General features: G+C 40.5%; 1 protein-coding gene across 4 annotated transcripts in view; it reads right to left on the bottom strand.

The window, feature by feature from the left end:
- Positions 1-22990, bottom strand: part of grb10b (growth factor receptor-bound protein 10b) — a 95002-nt gene that overhangs the window by 9797 nt on the left and 62215 nt on the right. For all 4 annotated transcript variants that reach the window (XM_080897211.1, XM_080897210.1, XM_080897209.1 and 1 more), the window contains 2 exons: positions 4032-4188; positions 62-177 (listed from right to left, as the gene is read on the bottom strand). In XM_080897211.1, the coding sequence (XP_080753337.1) occupies positions 62-177; positions 4032-4188 (273 nt within the window). The remainder of the gene's footprint in view (positions 1-61; positions 178-4031; positions 4189-22990) is intronic.

Below are 22990 nucleotides of genomic sequence, written 5' to 3'. Positions count from 1 at the left end.
CAACAAGATGCCGTCACGAGTGACGTGGCAAGTAAAGAAGTGTGTCAGGAAAAATAATTACCAGGGGGTTTCTGAAGAATTCATATTTGGCATAGTTCTTCCTGAAGAGGAATCTACCGTCGCTGTTCATGGAGGCCTGGACCTGAACCACCAGCTCATGGTCTTCTAGACAGCGCTCTGAGAGGAGACGGGAAGAGAAAGTCAAGCTAATTTCACAAGCTTGGCCGAAAACATCTTCAACATCTCACAAACACCCTCGCACCAAACTTAAATAATTAAACAAGAGAAATATTAGTCATCAACATTTCTTGTAAACCAGAAATTAAACTTAAAGGGGGGAGAAAAAACAAACAAACAAAAACTCAGTGGGGTACTTTCGGCTGCTCCCTTATTTCCCAGGAGATTGCCACGGTGGATGTTTAATTTGGCACAGATTTTACGCCGGATGCCCTTCCTAATGAAACCCTCCCATTTGTACAGGCTTGGCACCGGCATGAGGAGTACACTAGCTAGCTTGTGAGTTTGCGTCTCCTTCCGTGCTCAAACCAGGAATCTTTTACAATTAGAAGTAACCGTGTTTACTACTACTACACAGCAGAGCCAGAAAGGAATCAATCGCAGTCATTTGGTCTAAATTTAAAAAAACAAAAACAAAACATAGAAGCAGTATGATGTCATCTCATCTTTTCCCAAGATAAAAAAAAAGGACAGGATGTCATTATAATAATTGCAATGTACATATGTCCGTATGTTCCCCATCTCTGTCGCTGACGAGTGGACCAATCTTGATTAAACTTTGCATAAATATTGCTTAGGGCACTGAGTGCCAACATCTATATGGGATATACAAATACTTTATGCTAATCCCACAAATGTAAGTATTTGTACATCTGACAGTTCAATTAAGCACCGAATAGAATCTCAGATTAGAATGGAATCACAATAGGATTTCTCACAGCATCAAACTGTAGTGATTCCTGGCATATGTATGTTTATATATTCCCTATGTAGTATATATCCATATAAATCACTAAACTACAGATGTGCTTTATTGGTTCGTGCCCAGTGCCTCTCAGTGCTACTAAATAAATGGTTAAATCTGCGAATCAACTAAAAGTGTCCTTGAAGGAATGTGGAGTCAGAGGTCCTGCTGATTTAGAGTTTCTGATTGTGACACATTGGACCGGAACATGAGTCACACGGTTACAGCCTCCGAGTCCTGTCATGTCTTAAATTAAAGACATCCTGCCTTTTCAAGTGCATCTAATTAAATAGTGGAACTTACCAAACTTTTTGAGGACCATTAGACACCAGATCAGACAACTCTTTCATGTAAAAAAAGGAATACTCGAGTTTACTGAAAAATTGCTCTCATCTCACATTATTATCTCATTCCATGAGCCCCCTCCTCTTTACCCCCGCGGCCACAATCTCCACTCTGTCACGACTCATCTTTCTCTTTCCGTTTAATCCTGTTGCCTGTCTGATGAGTCACTCATGTTCGTGACCGTGACTCACCCTGGCAGCCCCACCTCCCCGCCTGATAGTTGTTAACCTTTGCAAACCCACTAGCAGAGGTCAGTGTTACTTATCTCAAAGGGCCATTCAGCAGCACAGCAAGAGTGGGCAGCAGGAATAGGCACTGTATTGTTCTAGACTCCCGGAAACATCTATTCTCGTCTACCGTCCAACTGCATGTGCACACATTCGGGATCACATGCCGTGTGTGCTGACCCGACATAAAGCGGGGGTGCGCACGCAAATGGAGGCAGGAGTCTCACATACTGCTACAATTCAATTTCACTATATGAAAGAAATATTTAATGCACATATTACAGTGGCCGGCACCTCTCACGCAATTAAATATCAGCAAACAGCTACCGAACCGAGTTTTGGATATTAAAACGTTCCATCAAATACTTAACTGCATTTATCACAAATGCAATTTTGTCTTTTATGGCCACAAGGCTATTAAAAAAAAAAAAAACAACAACAACCCAAAATCAATACTTGAGGGAGAATAAAGTAAACAAATGTAATTATGGCCTGTGACAAGCAATTAAGCACATCTGTTAGCTACTCAAAAATACTGACGAGAGCCACATATATGGAAATGTGTCAGCAAATGTGTTGTGATGCATACACTGAGCTTACTTTGATTTTTTTTTAAGAACACACATACAAATGGAGTGAAGCAAGTATAACATTAACAAACGGCACGCTGACGTCTCACTTACTGAAACGTCTAAACACTGGAGATGATAAGTAGCAATTCCAGACCTGAAAAGAACAGCGTTGCAGTACAGGTGTGCCAGAACAGAATAAAGGGCTCCCAGCCAAAAATGATGTCACTCACAATAAGCCAACTTAACTGTATTTGGCAGCAAGGTGCTGGCAGGAGTGATGAGAAATGTAAGCAGATCATGATAGATGGTGAAATGTAAGGTTAGAGCTTTGGGACTTTTACTTGCAGAGAACAGATCGTATTATTCCAAGTTTCCTCACCTGACAACATTAACAGCTAGCACAAAAAAATAAAATAAATAAAACTACACAAATATACTGACACAAGTTACTGGTTCATAAATTAAATGTCTTTTTTTTGTGTGTTAAACCGTGTTTCTGTCTACTGTGCACTTCACTTCCAGACATGCAGCTCTATATAAAATTACACCCCCTTCTCTCCCACATCTGTTCAACTGTGCAGACATGAGCAGAGAGCACAGGCTCAACTTGTCTCTCATAAGTGCTTTATAATTGCCCCCTCCTCGGGGGTTTCTTTCCTTTTTTCTTAAACAGTCAGCTGGCCACAACCTTCCAAAGCCCCTCTTATACTGCTGAGTCTAGCACAAAAATCACCCGGACATAAATGTAAACCTCTGCGGCCTTCTTAATGCAGCACCAAGTTAAAATAGAGCTGTGTCTTTATAATGCTACATTAGTAGTTTGGTAGTATTCGAAACTAAATGTCACATTCTTATACTTTTTAGCAAATCGGGGTAAATGTTAAGCCAAGTCGGCCGCACTGCGTTACCTTCTTTCCACCTTTTTGAATAACTTCAGCAGTGTTTACCTCTAAATACAAGAAGAACATATAGTATAACACACTACACATGTCCCTACTAATGAGCAGCAAAATCATCCCCATCAGGTCAGCATCTGGTGCACTCATTGGCTTCACCTCTCCATCAGTTACAATAGCAGGTCTAGTAACAAAAGCTTTAAACAACTCCATCTGCTAACACATAACCACCAACCTCTCAAACCGTATCAACTGTAATCACATTTTAGGTCAAAATATTTCCCAACAAATAGATCAGGGCTCATAATGACAGGTGGAAGTGTCCTGGATTCTTTGTCCATTCCCATTATGATTGTTTTGTATTGTTTTTATTTGATCTTAAATCAGTCTGCCAGAGTTAAAAATATCAGGACGTCCAATATAATTACTCTGCACTGGAACTACTTTCTCAAAAATTAAACAACAATCAAAAGCATACTAAAAGAACCTCAAGATATTGATTTTAATGTAATCGTGCACACATGGAGATTAGACTGTCTTTTGCTCTCATTTAACTGCTCGGTTTTGAGCTTTCTTTTAGATATTTCTTCCCCAAATAATCTTTTGTCTCTTCTCTATTGAATGTGAAAATAATTAACCTGTCAGTACTAAAATAACCCTCCTATCGGCTACTGCAACTTTCCACACAGCCACTGCGTGATACTGGATAAGATCAATGGAATTTTTGGCTTCATGCATGCATATGCTTTCTAGCATGCACTCATGCTTGAATACACGCCTGGGTAAGAATCAGCGCCTCAACTGTCCAGCCAAGTATACGGGCATGCATGCATGCATGCATAAATATCAATGCACCTGTAACTCAGTGATTGAATTGCAAGTCTGAGCCCACCCATGAGCCCATGGGTTTCTGTGTGGGAAAATGTGCCTGTTCATGTGTGCTCACGGGTATGTGTGTCTGTGTATGAGACTGAGAATGTTTTCAGGCTTCTACAGCTCTGTTCCTTACCTAGCCCTAGCAGTGGGTGGTGTTCAACAAGTGCCCAACTGTTGTCATCCACACAATGGCTTTTATAAACCAGGAGCTGGCACAGGTCCCTGGCTGTCATGTTGGCTGGGATCTCCACAACTTTACCCATGCCGTCTTCACTGAAGATCTTCACAATCTGTGACAAGAAATCCAAGGTTTCAGTTTGAGTGAACAGAAATCACATGAAGGTAGTCTGACAAACGAAATACTAAAAAAAAGTGAGAAGAAACTTTTACAGTAAACCCATCGTGACTTTTACACAAATCCTTTTTTTGAACACTAGAGTCTAATAGGTGGGTGAAGCCAGCAATTTTCCTCAAACACTGCAATACGGTTTCTCATATAGCACCTTATGCACTATAGCATACGCAGCCTTGTAATTACGGCACAATAGAAAAGAACAGACATTCAAAACTATACGGTAATTGTGGCGTTAGAAATAACAGATGAGATTTTCTTATAGCAACTTGTCGATGTAATACAAAAGCAAATACACTCCTTTGCATAACAAGTGTCCGCTCTTGTGAACACAAAGCCGGTCCAAATGGGTATGTACTGAACACAGCTCAAAGAGAAGTAAGCACAGTTTTAAGTTACAGTATATAAAAGATGAGGAATACGAACACTGTGCTTTCCAGCTTAACCTCAAACAAAACTGTCTTAACTCGAACTGACTGTTGTTAAATTGTTTACTTTCTTTAATAACGCATTTCACACAGTAGCATCATGAACGTTGGTAATAGTACTCTAGCCAGCTCAAAAATAAATAATATCAATAAAACCCATATTTCTATTAAAAGCATGCTCGTTTGGGGAAGGTTGTAATATTTGGAGATGGTTGAGGTGGAATTTGTTTTTATTTTGTACGAAACAAAAAGGACAAACAAATTTGGAGCGCTGTTACACCTCTGCATAAAATGTAAACACATCTACTCCACTGATCTTTCTATATATTGCTGTACAGCAATAATGCATGAGGTGCTGAACAGCTAAAACCTTCCTCTAATATCCCATCTGTGTGAGAGCCTACCATCACTATCCAGGCGTCTAATATTAGCATTAGTAGCACTACATCTATACTGTGGATAAGCATTTTATTCCACCACATAATCCAGGGGATTTTGACAGTCCAAGTTCCCAGAGCCATTTTTTTAATAAACAGGACAACATGTGTTAACATTTACTTGATACATTTCTAATGGCCCCCAGAGAAACTAGAGCAACCTACTTAACCTACAGACAAATGCAGCCCTTAGTAGGCTGGATTCCTGTGTAGGCTAAGCTTTCACATGTATGCATGCCTCCCACATAATATCATGACAAAGAAATTCTGTTCTCTTCCTGAGCAAATACCCAGCTTATAGCATCACAGTTTGCACAAGCCAGGCCTAAGGCACTCTGCCCATCAAAGATGTTTAAGATGAAACGCAATGGAGCATATACCCCTTTTCAAGGGTGCTGACGTATTTGGATCCTTTTGCTCTGCTCACATCTTGGAAAAGGGAAAAAAAAGAAAAAGAAAAATGTCTTCGGCCTTAACAGTATTTACACATTACATTTCCTGCCTCAGGTTTAACGTGAAAGTACTTCAAAGAGAAAATGTCTTAAATTGTAAAAAGAGGAGAGGGAGGCGAAAAGAGAAATGAGACACAGGAAGAGGGGTCTTACCTCCACGGCCCGCAATAGGCAGCAGTCCGGGGAACACGAAGGCATTTTCGGAATGAATCGGCTCCCACAAACACTCACATAAGCGCACTCACTCCAATATAGTCAATAAGACAGAAAACCTCGCTGTTCTGTCGCCCTGTGTCCTCCAGAAAGAAAGGTACCAATTTGAATGCCAACAGCTGACAGTTGTGCTACCTGTCATGAGGCTAGTCCTCAAGTCTATCTGTAGACTGCAGTCTCCAAAAAAGAAAAAAGGAAAGGAAAGGAAAAGAACAAACTGTCTGTGTGACCTAATGCCGGTATGTATACAGCGCACAGGACGAAGACACTGAAGCAGTCGGCAATCGGATGGTACAGTAGAGTGCTTCCAGTGCCGGTTGAGTCTGACAACTATGCTCTGTCTCTCTCTCTCCCTCACAAAGGGTTACAGCCTCAGCCATGGGCTCTGAGGCACACTGAATCAAACCACACGCTCACTAACCAATCATAAAGCTGCAGCAGGCTGATGTAATCATTCCCACACAGACCTAGGCGCGCACACAACACACACACGCTCCCTCCGAGGCACTCAAGTAGACACACATACGCACAGTCATGCACAAACACAGCCAACTTTTTCAGACCTCTTGACGATCTGTGCTTAAGTTTCTTTTCAGAGCTCGATGCAAGAGGGGGCACGTTTGGAAAGAGTGCGGCACAGTGAAGAGGACAAAGACAACAACCCCCCCCCCCCAAAAAAAGTTTCTCTTTATTGCTCCTCTTGTTCCAAAATGTTCGCAAGTTTTTAGGTGAACGTTCGGAGGCTTGTCCGTTTTTCCTTCTTTTGTGTTCACCTTCCCTCCCTTCTTACCTGCATTCCTCCCTTTATGTGGCTTAACTTTTAACTCCCAGCTTACAGCAGTAACAAGACTCATTACAGTGCAAATGAAATGAAACAGACCTGGGCTGGCACTTCAGCACTCCAACCTCCTACTTCTCCCGTAGTGGCTCGCTTTGTGCCAACATTCTTTCTCTCTAAAGAACAAAAAAGCTAGAGACTTCTGCACACATGCACACACACACATCACACCGCTCCTTTCAACTCTGATATTTAATATAGCATCAGACAGACAAAAGCTTTGACACACCCCGTCTGGGAAAGGCAAGAGGAGCTTTACCTTATCCTTGAAGTAACTTCCCCTTCCCCCCCCCTTACTTCTTCTGGGAAAAGCAGGATGCGTGTGCTTATACATGTGTGGGTGAGGTGTGATGACAAAATGAGCACAGTTCCTCGGAAGAAAGGAGGAAATAGTGGTTAAAGTGGTAGCGGGAAACTTTGGGGAGAGAGCGGGAAAGAGTAAGGCTGGGAGAGAGGGGAGACAGGGGGAGAGTGAGCGAGCAAGGGAGAAGTGTATGATTGAACATGGGCAGTGGCAAGTATGTGGGAGTGTGTGTGGGATAGGGAGAAAGAGACAGACGGATGTGAGATGTGAAGGAAAACGAGTGGGAAGCAGAGGGAAGTGAGAAAGAAAGACTGTCTGGTGACACGCTGCAGCAGAATGTGTAGTATGAAAGCTCTCTATTGTTAACCGTCTCTAGCCTGCACAGCTGTTCCCACACACCCCCTCACTGTCACTGCATTCACCCTCACTGAGACCAGGACACACTCCCATGCATACGTCACAGTTTGTTGGCAAGCAAGGAAAGTCCCAGGAAGGCTGCACGCATCATACATGTGATTTAATCAAACTGTTTAGTAGCAAGTTTGTTTTGTTGTTGGTTTTTTGTTTTTGTTTTTTTAAACCTTGCACAATAGGGCTGTGAGGGTCAACAAAAGTGCTCTTCTTTTGGTAAATTAGAACTCCTTTGCACTAACCATTTAAAAGCATTGTATCACCATCTTTGCCAATTTACATTCTATGACTGTGCACCTGTTTTATTAAGATCACTCTAAAACTGAACAAAACTGCCAAGTAAACAAATATTTTTTGAAACCATGCATGGCTGGTGGTACTCTGGTACACACACACACACACACACACACACACACACACACACACACACACACACACACACACACACACACCTATGCAAATCAACCAGAAATCACCAGTTACTAGACTGATGGCATTTTCTCTAATCCACACAGGGTCAAAGTTGTACATACCATAGACCTCCACTAAATTATGTTAAAATCGCTTAGTAAGTTTAGTAACCATCAACAAACTCATAGCATAATTCTGGCTTGATATTTGGACACTCTTCTTGGCAGAATTGAGTTAATTTAAATTGGTTGGTTTCCTGGCTTTTAAGTACAGTCCACAAATTTTGCAACAGGGTTGAAATCAGCTTTTGAGAAAACTACTCAAGAAGCCTAATGTTGAGTGTTGAGATTGTTGTCTTGTTGGAAAAACCAGTGGTGTCAAGGTTTCGACCATCTACCTGCTGATGTAAAGTAAAGTTGAATAATTATGATTCCATCTACTTTTTGCAATTCCATTAGTGTCAAAACAGGCCCAGAACATGATGCTTCCACCACGCTTAACAGTCAGTACAGTGTTTTTAGGTTTGAAAGCCTCACATTTACTCCTCCAAACATACCTTTTGTCATTGTCGCCATATGGCTCAGTCTTTGTCTAGTCTGACCAGAAAACTTCACCAAAAAGCATTTGTCTTTATGATGTGGGCAGCTCTAAGTTTCACTCAAACTTTAAGGTTTTTGGGCGTTCCCATTGTTCCGAGTATTGGTCAGTCCATTGAGTGCTGTCCAACAAACCCTTACCTGGCATAGAGAAACTTCCAGTTGTAATCAATCAATCATGATCACTAACGGCATTAATAGACTTTGACCTTGTCAAGTGAATGCATGTCTATATTTGAGCCTGTGTTGCTTTCTAGACACATGATGAAGCTAAAACTGGGATTAACTACTGAAAATAATAACCAGCATCTGCAAGAACAGCATGACTTATTGTTGGAAAAGCATCTGTTTTTATGTTACTAAAGAACCAACACATGGACATGTTTCACTGTTAAAACAGTCAGGAATACACCAATGAGCTACGAGAGTGTGTGGCTTGGTTTGAAAGTAAATTTTCCTTTTCTGTCATACCTTAGTGTTCATAAAAACAACATACAACTGTATGACCAAAAGAAATTTGTGCATATAGTAGAAAAGAGGAAGGAAAGCTTTCAGAGGGCCTCTCAACCTCTGTGATGACTCAGGTCTGATAGCTGCCCCGTGATGCAATCCCCCAAAGAGAGACTGAAAGCTTCTAGCAACACACATATACACAATCCAGACAGACCGGAACCAGATGTGTTCATATATGCATCTTCATATACACTGACCCATTTTTTTTGTATATTACAGTATCTGCACAAACATACATGCAGAATTCTCCAAAGATACAGCTAGACACAAATTGGAGAAATACAGTTGGGTCAAAGCAAAGCTGAAATATGTACACAAGCATGTGTGTGCATGCCCTGCAGCCAACACGCACACTCACATCAATCTCTGAGAATTGGCTGCAGCTCTATAAATAGTTCCACTGGTATTACGTACACATTACAAGCTATTACATCAGACAGGAGTTACTAAAGACTATTAGCCATTTGGCACACAAGCCTGCACACATTAAGATCCAACACATACAGGAAGTTTTGTTAGAAGGTAAAAAAGATGGCAGGCTGGATGACAGCTGTGCCATAGGAGAGGAGTCAGTGTTCATAAAACAGTAGGAGGGAAAGTGGGGACGACGCTAACAACATCCATATTTAATTCACTGTAATCAAAGATAAGTGATGAATTAGAAATAAAATGTCTCAATTATTCTTTGTCATTACTAATATGATCTCAACCTTCTGGATTACATGAGCTACCTAACTATGGCATTTTTAACTATGCATATTTTAAATAGTTTTATCTTCGTAATTTTGGAAGGGGTCCATGTATTATCATTTGTGGATGTTGCAGGTGTTGCAAGCGAACACTGACTATTAAAAACTCCTGCACTTAAATTCAACATCCAATGGATTTGAAACCATGCAAAACCACTTTGTCAGTGGGAATTTGTACACCTGGTAGGGCTGCACGATTAATCGTTAGAAAAATCGCGATCTCGATTCATACTTATGTGCGATCTCATTTCCAAATGACAACGATTTAAAAAAAAAAAAAAAAAAAAAAAAAAAAAAGACGATGACGACGTCCCGGCATTTTGATCCGGGACGTAATCTGCAAGAAAACAAGCGCTCACTCTTCCTGCTCAACAAATGACAAGGGCGGAGCCTTATACCACGTGGTACAGAAGCTGTGCCGTGTGATGCTAAAATTAGCAGGGAAAAAAAAAACAACGGAGAGCACGTCAGGGATGACGAGAAAGTGACAGGAGAAAATCCGTCCCGGTCAACCACCCAAACATCAATAACGGGAACCTTATACAGCGCTTCCCTATACACGTCGAACTCCCACAGGCACAAAGAAATTACGGAGGCTATCACTTATCACCTGACCAAAGATATGGCTCCCATCAACACTGTGCAAAACGAGGGATTTAGGAAAATGATCAACACCCTAGACAAACGCTACACAGTGCCGTCCCGCAACTATTTTTCTATTGTTGCACTACCTGCTCTATACACGCAGCGCCGAGCAACGGTGGAGACGGAATTTCAAGCAGTACAACATTTTGCGGCAACAAAACGTGAGACATTTGTAGTTTTATGTTTATTTATTGTTTTTATGTTCAGTCTCAACTGTTACGAAGTTGATGTGCAGTTAATAAGTGCAATAAATATTTATACTGGAAAAGAAAATCGTGAGAGAATCGTGATCTCAATTCTAAGCCAAAAAAATCGTGATTCTCATTTTATGCAAAATCGTGCAGCCCTAACACCTGGTGCAAGTTAGTGTGGATATCCCCCCACACCCTGGTGAAGACGCAACAATGCTGATGCAAACATTTGAATGTATTGCCTTAGTAAGGCTTTAGGTCACCAGAATAGCTTCAATATGCCTTGCTGTGTCATGTTGATGATGGTGCCGACTGTTATTTTCTTTGATGTAGGTCTAATATCCCACATGTGTTTCTACAGGTTGAGCTCTGAAGACTGATAAAAGGCTTTCTTAAAGGTCAAGTCAACTTCAAAGTGATTTTCAGTGGCCTTTCCCTCTAAGCACACAAGTGGACAAAAACTACCAGCAAAGGGTCAAGGGTTCAGGTTTTTCTTTTAATTGCCACCCGTCTGTATAACTGCCATCTCTGTTTTACAAAAGCCCTTCATGTTGCCAGAGAAGAACTGTAGCCATTGATAGGCTGATTTGGCTCACACGACCCACCCTAGTTCCATATTCCCATTAACAAGTACGCCTTATAAAGCCCCTCTGACTGTAATGCAGGGCTGTGTGTGGTCCAGGGCGCTCCTGGAAACTGACGTCTGGATGATGAGATGGAGGCACAAAAACCTGAATGAGCCTGGGACAATTGGCCATCCCTGGTCAATGCCTGTAGTCAGCATAAGTGGGAGGCATTAGCCAAGAATACTCTGCTGACTCACTAAGAAAGGATAGTGAGTGGTCCCTCACCATCCAATTACAGCATCAAATTAAGACCCAAGATATAAAAGGGCCTATCTGGGCTTAGCAGAGCCAGGATAGGGCAAAGTCCAGAAGGCAAGAATAAAAAAAAGGTTTACTGGACAAGAGACAGACAGAGGAAAAAAGATGATGAAGAGGACTGATGTATAGAGAGAAGCAAAGAAGGAAACAGTGCACAGTAACTGTACACATTTAAGTATGGTGGCAAGCTGCCATCTCTGCCACTGTGCAGCCAGGAAGAAGACTATACACTCTATATTGGGCAGTTAGTTAGCCCACAGAGCCTGCTCTGTCTGTAAACAATGGAGTCTTAACACCCATTTAGACCCAAAGTTAAAGCTTGGAGGATTCCAGAACCGAACTGAGTCAAATTTAATTAGCAAAGCAGGCCATGTAGCAAAAATTTAGGTCAGACATTTGGATAAGAAACAGTATTTAACAGCCACAGGAAATTAATATTAGGAATATGAAGGTAGAGGGAAGGTACGTTATATTTTGACTTCAACTAAAGTGTTAGTTGCCATTTTAAAAGCACCTCAGACCCCATCTGCACTTTATTAGTTAGGTCAAAGTCATATTCAAGTTTAGTGGGTTATAAAAGCAGCCAAGTTAAATGAACTTGATAAATGTGTCAAGTAAAATTACAATTACTGTAATTTGACTATTTGTCACAAACCCCATTGTTATAGTCTTGCTTTTCTAAAAGCAAATTGTTTCTTTTAAATGGAAAACTCACAGCCCCGGTTTTTAAATGCATTATTTTTAAACCACAGAAACACAATAATACGAGTTTACAGGAGTGGCAATAAAATGTGGTCACGGTAACAGAAGTAATTAACGTGACTGAATTTAACATGTATTAAAAGTGTGTTTATTTGGTATGTGTAATCTTTTTTTTTTTTTTTTTTTTTTTAAAGCGTGGGTCTTGTTTGAAGCTAGCCGTTACATTACTTCTGTCTCTCGTAAACTTAAGACAGAACTGTTCATTCAGTACGTGCTACAAAAGAAAGCCACTGCCGAAATACAGCTACAGCGTAGTCAGTTATTTTGTGTATTTTTAATGCCAAAAAAGTTGATAAGAAAACTAGAGGAAACTATGCTTACCCAAAATGTAAAAATCCATGCAATTTACTAATGTTCATTTGAATTTTAGTGGCACACTATTAAAAATTGGTTGAACATGCACAGTTTATGGCAACACGCTTTAGTGAAGGCCATCTAGACTGGGTTACCACGATGCAAGAACGGAGTCCCCCTATTTACTGTGACTACCTGCTGAGAAACACCCCGCATGGAGTCAAATATTTTACCAACAGGATTAGAAGTGGCAGTAAATGCTTAATTGTGCACCAGGGCTGATTGCCATCAAACCCTGGGGAGCAAATGTGCTTTCAGACCACTGCTGATTTGGACACACTGTCCAATTACAGCAGGAGGGCAAGATGAGGGGGTGGTGGAATTGGATGAACAAAGGATGACATCATTAGTATGATTTTGGCACTAAACCAAGAATGGTCCACTTGTTGTATGGCAAGCAGTGACAGTGTTGAACTGTGACCCTGAAGAAAGTTGAAACGACCAGCTGATGTGAGTGTATTCCTCTCATTTGCATTTCATACAATTTTATAAAATCTAACTACATTTTTACGCTACAGAAGGGAGAGGAAGCTACAGGTCTCTGTAGCATGATTGATTGAAGAAAAAACAAAGAGACTAATAGCATAACAGGCAAGTACAAACAACGATTTCCCATTCAGAGGAATCACAGCATGTGCCTCCGTTCTGTACAAACTGTCCTCAATAATGGGAGTTTTCTCTGGAGACATCAAGATCACAGTGTCTGTCTGTCACATTCTCTCTCTCTCTCATTGCTGACACAAATCCCATTGCCAGCTTTTTGAGTCGAGCACTCGTCTCTTAAGTTTCTTGGATCAGAGTCTTTAAGCAATGGGGAAAAAAAGTTGGTCTGAAGGCTGGTTGATTTCAGCGTTTCCCTTCTTTTTGTCATTTTCCCTATCGTCTACATTTTTCCAAGTTAAAGCTTCCAAGGGATGCTTATAGGTAAAAAAAACAAACAAACAAAAGAACATAACTGGCTTTTCCATGCCATTTATGTTTTACTTAAGAGCAGTCTCCTCGATTTGGAAAGCAGTTCTAGTGGCATTCAATCATCCATTCGCTTCCGCTTATCTTTTTCAGGGTCACAGGGAGCGCTGGAGCCTATCCTAGCTGTCATAGGGCGACAGGTAGGGCACACCCTGGACAGGCTGCCAGTCTGTCACAGGGCCAACACAGAGACAAAGACAACCATTCACTCACATTCACTCCCGCATTCACACCTATGGGCAATTTAGTGTTTCCAGTTAACCTAACCCCACTAAGTGCATGTCTTTGGACAGAGGGAGGAAGCCGGAGTACCCGGGGAGAACCCACACAAACATGGGAGAACATGCAAACTCCACACAGAAAGACCCCGGCCTGATGGTGGAATTGAACTCAAGATCTCCTTGCTGTGAGGCAACAGTGCTAACCACCGTCTGTAAACATCCAAACAGTCTGTTGCAATCTAGGGAGATAAATGGTTTCATTTTTTACACTAAAAGCATAACTTAGCAACAAATTCATGTAATAAATAACTGAAAAAAAACCCTTTAACAATACTTAAATTATCCCTCTTAGCAGCTTTTAATTTCTTCCTCCCTCATACTCCTGTCGCTTCTCTCCTTTTTTTGCCTTTCCACAGCAGCAGTTTCTGAAATCTGATCTGTCCTACTTTCCCCAGTCAGAGACAGAGAGGGAGAGAGCGAGCGAACGAACGAACGGGGGAAGGCTAGGAGAGAGGGAAATGCAGTCTTCATGACCTACATGAGTCCAACAGCTCTGTTCAGCTTCAGCCAGATAAAATGCCTACAGGCAGCAACACACAGCTGTCTATGTGCGACGCACGGATATAAACAAACGGACATGTGTATACATACACCTTGAAATATGTGTGCAAGAAGAAGAAAGAAAAGAAAGAAAAACATTCCCTGAAAACCTTGTGCTAGAAAAGGCCTGATGATGTAAAAATACTTAGTTAAGCTTCATGCACTACACGTTAAGCTGTTATCATAATCTGATGAATGAAAGTATTCTCACACATATTTGACACAGACCATCACGTATAGACTGAGAAACAGAGCAGAAAGCAAACAGTATCAGGGATTCCCATTAGTTGTGGGAGTAATATGATCCCGCCCTTTTAGCTGGGAGAAATGTGGCTTCTAATCTTACACTGCTTTGGGGACAAGGAGTGAAAGATGGACCCTTAAAGGTGTATCATCCTCCAGTGCCTGGGTGGTCTCACCATGCTCCCATTAAAAGACAAATTATTCAGTTAAAATTAATACTGAGAGGTAGTAAAAACAACTAAATTATATGCAACGCTCGGAGCTTTCTTCCAAAACCCCAAGGAAGGACCAAATCTCACCAAAAAGTAAATGCCTCCTAAATCCGTCACTAAAACATAAGTCTTTGATGAAACAGTAGGGATGCTGGGATGAAAAGGGATCAGTATTTACTTGGAGGTCTCTTCCGGTTTAGCGATAGTCTAGCTTCATTCTTACTCAAGAACGAACATGTTCTTGCTCGCTTTCTCTTGAACTTCAAAATAAAAGTACTTAAAACACTTTATCTCAAACCTCCAGTTTAATCTTTATTGCTCTACTTTATGTGCTTTTAATCATACTGCAGCACCATGGCTGATATGGGATTATTTTAAGTATTTATAACAACAATGCTTCAACAAATATCAGGTCTTTGTTGGATTTTTTCGTAGTTCTGAAAGAAATTACTTTAAGAAGCTGTCCACCTGCTGTAGATGGTTTGGGGTTTGTTTTTTTAGGCCTGCCGCTTCTGTCGTTTTTGACTTGTCCAGTTTCCTCAAATTGTATTATACAATTCAAACAATACAAAGATTTGTCAGGTTTTCAGTTTGGAAATCACCTTGTTTGTGCAAAAGAGCAACAACTTGATCCCTGTCAAACTGGATGTTTTTTCTCCCATAGATTCAACTAAAGAAATGAAACAAATGTGTGACAGGCTGCTAGTAATAATGTGCCTAAAGATACAATTTAAATGTGGTTCTTTCCCCAAGTTGTGTGTATGCAGACAACACTGGTTCATCTCTAGAATTGGGGATTAATTACGAGTTAATTTTTTATGCTTTAATGATTCATAGGTCAGCAGTGTTAAGTGAAAATGGGCAGCCATAATGATTGGACAGAAAACACCAGTGTCCAAAGAAAAACTTTGAATGACTTTGAGAAGTAATGATCACATGAGTCTAGCTGGAAGCATAATATTAATAAACGAGGGCTGGATCAAGACTTGTAAAGCATTTGCATTTTTCCACAAACCAAGTTCATCTCAGGAGGTCTTTATTATGGTGGGTCATTTTATTTTCTAAGCATTTCCCTTGATATTAATACAGCTGTGAAATAAGATGAGCTGCTCTGTTCCGAGTCCCAATTATTGTTTGTACTCCAACTAATCATGCCAGTGTATTAAACAGGCTGTGTGTGTACATTTGTGCCCGTTCATCCATGTGTGGCACTAGCAGGCCGAGACATGTTTCCATTTAGTGGCTCGGGATAAATGCGGTGCTGACACACGAGATGTTCCAGACTCGACCGCAACCTGGCTGGCTCCCCTCCAGGTTGTATTTGTTCAGCGGGTGCCAAACAATTTGTATTTTGCAGCACTGAATACTGCAAATCCACTCACTTAATTCATTGTGTATACACACAGAATTTGCAGGACAAATGTCTCATTGGGTTGCTCTACATTTTCAGAAGTGTACCCAAGTGTCTGTTTGGTACTTCTGCCTTTTCAGGTTCCTTCTTTAAAAGATAATCCTACCATTGAACATTACATTTACTTTGCCACGCCCATACAGGAGGTTAATATGAGAGCTATTGGGATATGTTTTAATGCAGTCGATTACATCAGCAAAGCAGAAAATTAAAAAAAATAAACTGCAAAACTCTTTGATTACTTGGGTTAATCATTACATTTCACAGATATAATAATAAGAAAGTCAGCATACGAGTTCTCACAAAGGGTTACTGCTCCTTGCATTTTATTTTTACTCCTGCCACAAAAAGCATCACTTTGAGCTCAGGGCTAGATATAATGTTAGGAATAATGAGGCCAACAGGCAGACATGCATCAAACACACATGTCTATACACACGCACAATAAAACATCCAGTCTGAGTTACAAATAATCATAAAGACAAACAGTACAAATCACACACACGTACACCACAAATGTATAAATGTAACTCGCCAGTGATTGCAGAATACAACAAGTGTCTGTATGTGTGTGTTTTCCATGTTTTACTTTAAGATCCACTTAAAAGCAAGGCTGGCAGCTGGAAGAGTGAGCCAGCAGATTTCTGGCGCTGCGTCACCTTTGATCTCTGCACAGTGTGGCTTGCAGAACACGGGAATGCGCGCACATAAACGTACTGTCGAGCACTCACAAACCTACAGATCCCCTATCGTAAAGACAGCCGTACGTGCGTTAGAAACGTGCAAATACACAAAAACGACCCTCCTCGCCAACAGACCTCTACTTTTGCATACATGCACGCACACACACGCACAGCTGCGCGCAGCCACAGATGTTCCCACACATTAAGGCCAACAGTTTGGGCATCAGCAGCATTCCATTCTGAGTTTACAATGGAAAAATCTGCCCTTTGACCTGGAGGATTTTCAACATTCATGAAAGCAACAGCCAGGGAATGCCTTGTTTGAGTGCTGAGAGGTGGGATGGATTGATGTCCTTTATTTATACATCAGCTGTTTCTGGTTAAATACTGTTATGTTTATTTTCCTCCTCCAACCAACAGAACGGACGTCTAAGAATTCTGAGTTTTATTAAAATGACAATCCATTTATACGTGGAATAAACAGTACACCTTGTAAAACTATTACATATTATTATAGTCTCCATTATTTTGAAGCTTCTTTAATCACTATTTTGAAAACAAACAATCAAAAAATTAAATAAAATGTGTGAATTTTGAACTTTTAAGATGACTTGACATGCACAAACTGAGCATCAGAATTGATGTGATTTTAGTAACTTGTTTTTAGTGCCAGATGGGCTGTCTGAGTATTTTAGAAACTGCTGATCTGCTGGGATTTCCCACACAACCGTTTCTAGCGTTTACAAAAAATGGTCAGAGGGAAAATATCCAATGGCAGTTCTCTGGAACAAGCAGGTGGTCAGAGGAAAGAAGGAGGCCAGGATGCCTCAACCGGTGGCAACAGCAACTAAAATAACTACTAGTTATAACCAAAGTCCACTTCAGGTCATCAGCTAAGAACAGAAAACTGAGGCTAAAATTCAATGATCACCAAATTTAGACAACAGAAGAGTGAAGAAGCTTTGCCTGTCCTGATCAGCCTTGAGATACAGGAAGTTGGGTCCAAATTTGGCATAAATAACAGGAAAGGGTAACAGTGTGGGGGATGTTTTCATGGACTTATCAACTGAGCATTGTTTACCCGAGTACTGTTGCTGACAACACCCGTTCCAGTTGCCGAATCCTGCTTCCAGCAGGATAATGCAATTTGTCAGATCATCTCAAAAGGATTTCTTGCATATGGCAATGACTTTATCCCTCCACAGTCACCAGATCCCAGCACCTCTGGGATGTGGTGGAATGGGAGAGTCACATCGCAGATGTTTAGATAACACATCTGCAAGAACTTTGTGATGTCATGATGCCAATGTGGAGTAATATATTTGAGGAATGTTTGCAAAACTTTTCTGAAACTATGCCATGAAGGCATCTCTAAAGGAAAAAGGCAAAAGGCAAATAAAAGCATGTAGCAAGGTCCCAAAAAAAAAAAAAAAAAAGTTGTCTCTATTCATCTGGACGTAGCGTTTTCAGTGGGAGAAACATTTCCTCACTCGTTCCAAGGGACTTGTGCCGTCTCAACTGACTGTAAAACTTTTAAAAAGCACATTTGCATAATGACTGAAACTAGCAATGGGCTGTGAGGCCAGTGTTAGTCAGTGGCCTGTATTTCCAGATGCAATATTTGCATAGAGATGGTGATTTTACATGCAAGGCTCTGTTATCTTTCAGAAAACACATAATCAGATGCAATACTTTTATAACACTGAACATATTATATCTGAAGAATAGCCAGTGTTCGTTCATGCTAGAACACTGATGAAATTTTAGACTGTCAGTTTTCTTAAATCTGCCTAAAAAACACAGCAATTACAATTTTATTTAATCCGACTTGCTCAACTGGACATGATGATGACACTGAAAACCAACAGCCCATTTGCACATTATTAGTGTCAACCAATCTTCCCCAGCTTGTCTGGCACTATGAGCTATTTTGGGTTTGTCATATCATCATGTGCAAATGAGTATTCATCTATAGAACTTAACTGTCACAGGACACACTTGGAAGTACTAGGGCCAAGCTAAGACCAAGTGGATCTTTGGATGACTAAAAGCTTGGAGTAAAGACCTAACAAGAGATGATGACAGAGAGAAAAGGACAGATGCAGTTTAACACCCCCCCCCATTGGGATGATAGTGAAACAGACAAGAGAAGCCTGCCATAATGTGGAGTAAAGGGCTACAGGACATACAGGGTATGCTGAAGCCAACAAAATCTGGCTATCCAGTGACCATATCACTGCTTTTTACTCCAGAATGAATGGGACAACTATGGAAGCACAGCATCCACCAAGCAATGACTACACTACTGTTGTTTCTTAGAGGATTTCCCATAACACAAGCATACATGCTGTCCTACATGGTTCACAATGGGTACATGTATGTAGCCGGAGAACTGCCTAAAATAAAAAGCATGTTGGCAGTAATACAATGTACAGTACCTATGCACGCTTTTAAACATGCCACAGTAGTTAAGTGTCAGTGATCTTACAAAAAAAAAAAAAAAAAAAAAAAAAAAAAAAAAAACTAGATAGTTCAGCTTTGTTGATCATCCAGAAGCTCTTGAAATAACCTATTTTAATGATTCTCATGCACCATCACTGACTAAAGCTTTACACAAACACTGTATTTGATCTCTGTTCATTAAAAATAAAATAAAAACACAAAACAAAAGAAAACACTAGCCCATGTATTTCACAGTGTACAGTTAAAAAAAAAAAAAAAGCCTGTGAAAGGAGAGCTGAGAATTAAGTGGAGGAAAACGGGAATGGGTTGGGATGGGGTGGCTTTTGGGGGCTGGGTGGGTAATTGCGAATCATATGGCTGTGTCAAACTGCGTGGCCAATGATTCCTGACAGCCCTGCACTACATCCTCATGCACGGAGGCCAAGGGCTGAAGTAAGGAGGACCAGAAAGACAGAAGTATGAGTCTGTCAGAAAACGCCTGGAGGTCGGAAAATTCTGTAAACTAAACAGAAACTTCTCCACAGCAGACTGGCTGCTTTAATTTAGTATTTGGAGGACATGCAGATGAGTACACAGAGACAATGTCAAAGACAGAAGAAAGGGCAGAAAGAAGAAAAAAGGCACACAACAGGGCACATATGGTTTAAATGATAAAGTAGAAAGTAGGTGCAATAATTTACATGCTCACCATCCTACATGTCAAACCTAAACAACTCACTTTCTTCTTTATGGATCTGAACCACTATACCACAAGAAAGCGGTGCCATCGTCTCCGAAACTGGACCTCCTTATTAGGCACTGGTGTGAGATGAGATTGCTCCATGGGAGAGTTTTTAGTGGAAAGGTGCTGAATCAAATTTCCAATGAGACATACTTTCCATTGCTATCAACAATGGATAGACAGCGCCAGTGCTGTAAATAGTTTACAGAACTCACAAAGAGTAAGAGGCGTTTGTGAATGCAGCCACACATGTATCTAAAAAACAAATATACCCGTATGCATGGACTGATGCATAGCGCGTTTGCATGTTTACAAAAGTGTGTACACCGTAAACACACAAAAGGAGTTAAATTTTCCATAGTTGCTCTTCTTTGTAAAAGTTTGGTGATCCGTAAAAAACCTGCAAAAGGTCCTGTTGGTCTTTTTTTTGTGGGGGGGGGCTGTTTATCTTTATGGGTATGTTCAAGGTTTATTACAGTCTCAGTATATGTATAGCAGAGATTCAGCACGTCATGCTAACCTTCAATTATGACTGGCAAACAGATCTCTCATAATTAAAATCAAACCAGTCTCACAAGACAAACACTTCATGATGAAATTAAATGTTTACACAGCGCGTGAAAGATGTAAACAAAACGTTAGCTTGGAGTTGTCATATACAGAACAACAGTAATAGGAGCCAGACTGATTTATCATAGGGCCAATATCATCAGCTGGTAATTAGCCATTTGCTAATGAATCACAGCAGCAATTACAGTCGGTAAATTACAATTTAAAAGATTAAAAGTAAAGACGACCCTTCAACCATGTTATGGGTGTGGAAATAGAGTTTGTCCACCTGAGGCATTCAACAATTTCCTCTCCTACAAAGACAACCCCAGCCCAGTTTATGTCCAGCTGTGTTGGGAAAAACTAAATGCTGCCAGATGTATCTGAATATTGGAGAGGAGAAAAAAAAACCAAAAAAACCCCCAAAAAACCACACACCACCAAATATTGGTCTATGCCTTAAAAGTCTAATAATAAAAAATAAAATTAAAATAAAATACAAAAAAGTCTAATAATCAGTCAGGCTTTCATCTTTTGCTGCTTTATTAAATCATTGCTTGTTACAATGCTCGGCACAAACAACACATCAGATCACCGCAGCTCTGCTTCAATGTTAGTGGAAACTGTTGGTTTGTAACAACTCCAGTTCCTCTCCACATTCCCCAAGACCGCACTTTACACTGCATAGAATATTTAATTTAATATGTGTATTTTAAAACAAAAAACATCAAAAACATTCACATGCAGAGTGAGTCACCCACTATAATAAAGTGGTTTCGAATATTTACCCAATACGCCTGCTTTACTAACATACAGACAAAATGTTTGCACAGTTAGCAATTTAATCTGAAACTCAAAGTCCTCGTGAGACATTAATCTTTTTAACCGCATGACCGATGATTTACCAAGGTGTGTTTGATACCTGATGAGCTTGGCAAGCAGTGTCTGGAACAGTTTTGAAAAAGCCAGACCAAAAAAAATAAAAAAATAAAACAAAACATTTTTTTTATAATTTAAAACTAATTAGATAAAATGTATCAGTGAAAACAGACGATAAATTCAACTTCTTTCAAAACCAGTTAAGGGAAAGAAACTTTTTTGTTTGTCTATTACAAAAACAGAGAAACTCTGCTATAGCTGATGCTAGAGCGCAGTATACACCAGTCCAGCTTGTTTCCTTTTTGACTGTCGTCACACCAAAAAAAGACAAAAAAAGAAAAAAAAAAAAGACAAAAAAGAAAAACAAAACAAAACCACCGCCGTGGATGCCAGGGAACTCAACTGTGGTTCACTCACAAGCACATATGCTACACACTGGGCAAGACATAATCTTGCAGATCTCATGAGAATCCAGCTGCCTCACAAGGTACCTGGATTTATGGCACATCTAGGATTTCAAGCTCAGAACGTTTCCACACAACTTTTGTTTTTTGAGGGAGGGCTCAGAACGACTCAGCTGGAACTAGAGTCTGTGATCTCGTACCAGAACAGGCAGGAGCTGCAGCCAGAGTATTTATGAGAAATAGTCCACCCCCATATTACTGTAAACTGCTATGTTACTGTAACCAGTGTTGGCTGGTTCCATATGAAGATCATTAACCTTGTTAATAGAGAGACTCCAGCTTCCAGGAACAGACAGAAGAGTCCCTAAATCTTTGTCAGCACATAACAAACACACATGCCAACATTCAGCCATGTGTGCAGGTACACATGCTCACAAACAAACACACACGCACACACAAACGCTTCCAGTCCACATCTCACTATTTTCCTTAAATCGAGCCGCAAACCCTCTTGAAAACATGTGCACTGTACAGTACAGTGTCATCACATGCAAGCAATAAACATGCCTCAGACGAGCAAAACACGGGGCAGATGTGAGCCAGGAGACTTTCCCAAATGTTTGACATGGCTAGCATACAGATGATTCACAATATTTAAAATCTGCATCCTTCAAAACAAATACAGCACTTTGAGTCGAATGTGCTTCAGTCAACAACATGAAAATAAATCAAGGGTCTGTGAATGTGTCACATCCAGTTCTTCAAGAGGGGAAAAAAAGTCTTCCATGCTCTCCCAAACAATAAGACAAAAAATGTTTTTGATCCAACACATCCAAACGCAAAGAGATTAACATGTAAAGTATGGAAGCCCGTTTCCGCCACAAAAAAAAAAAAAAAAAAAAAAAAAGGATCCATAACTTGAAATTTCGAAATCTACGTGAATGACGTCATTTCCTTGTTACCCGGAAGCTGAAGCCCTGAGCTACAAATGCTACAGCTAAGCTACCAGTATTATATCCAGTCATGAATCCACAGATTGCTGAGTATTTTCAGCGTGGCTTTAAACATGATGAAATCCTTGTGTTATTAGCTGAATCACATGACGTCGCTATCAGCAAACGTGCACACGAAAGCGCCAATTTGTTGCGATGCGGTTTTGAGTGCGCGTTACTCTGCGCCATATGCTTCCGGGTAACA

Source organism: Rhamphochromis sp. 'chilingali', assembly GCF_963969265.1.
Source record: "Rhamphochromis sp. 'chilingali' genome assembly, chromosome: 11".
NCBI lineage: Eukaryota > Metazoa > Chordata > Actinopteri > Cichliformes > Cichlidae > Rhamphochromis > Rhamphochromis sp. 'chilingali'.
The sequence above is the reverse complement of the archived record's forward strand: the minus strand, read 5'-3'. Positions and strand labels throughout refer to the sequence as shown.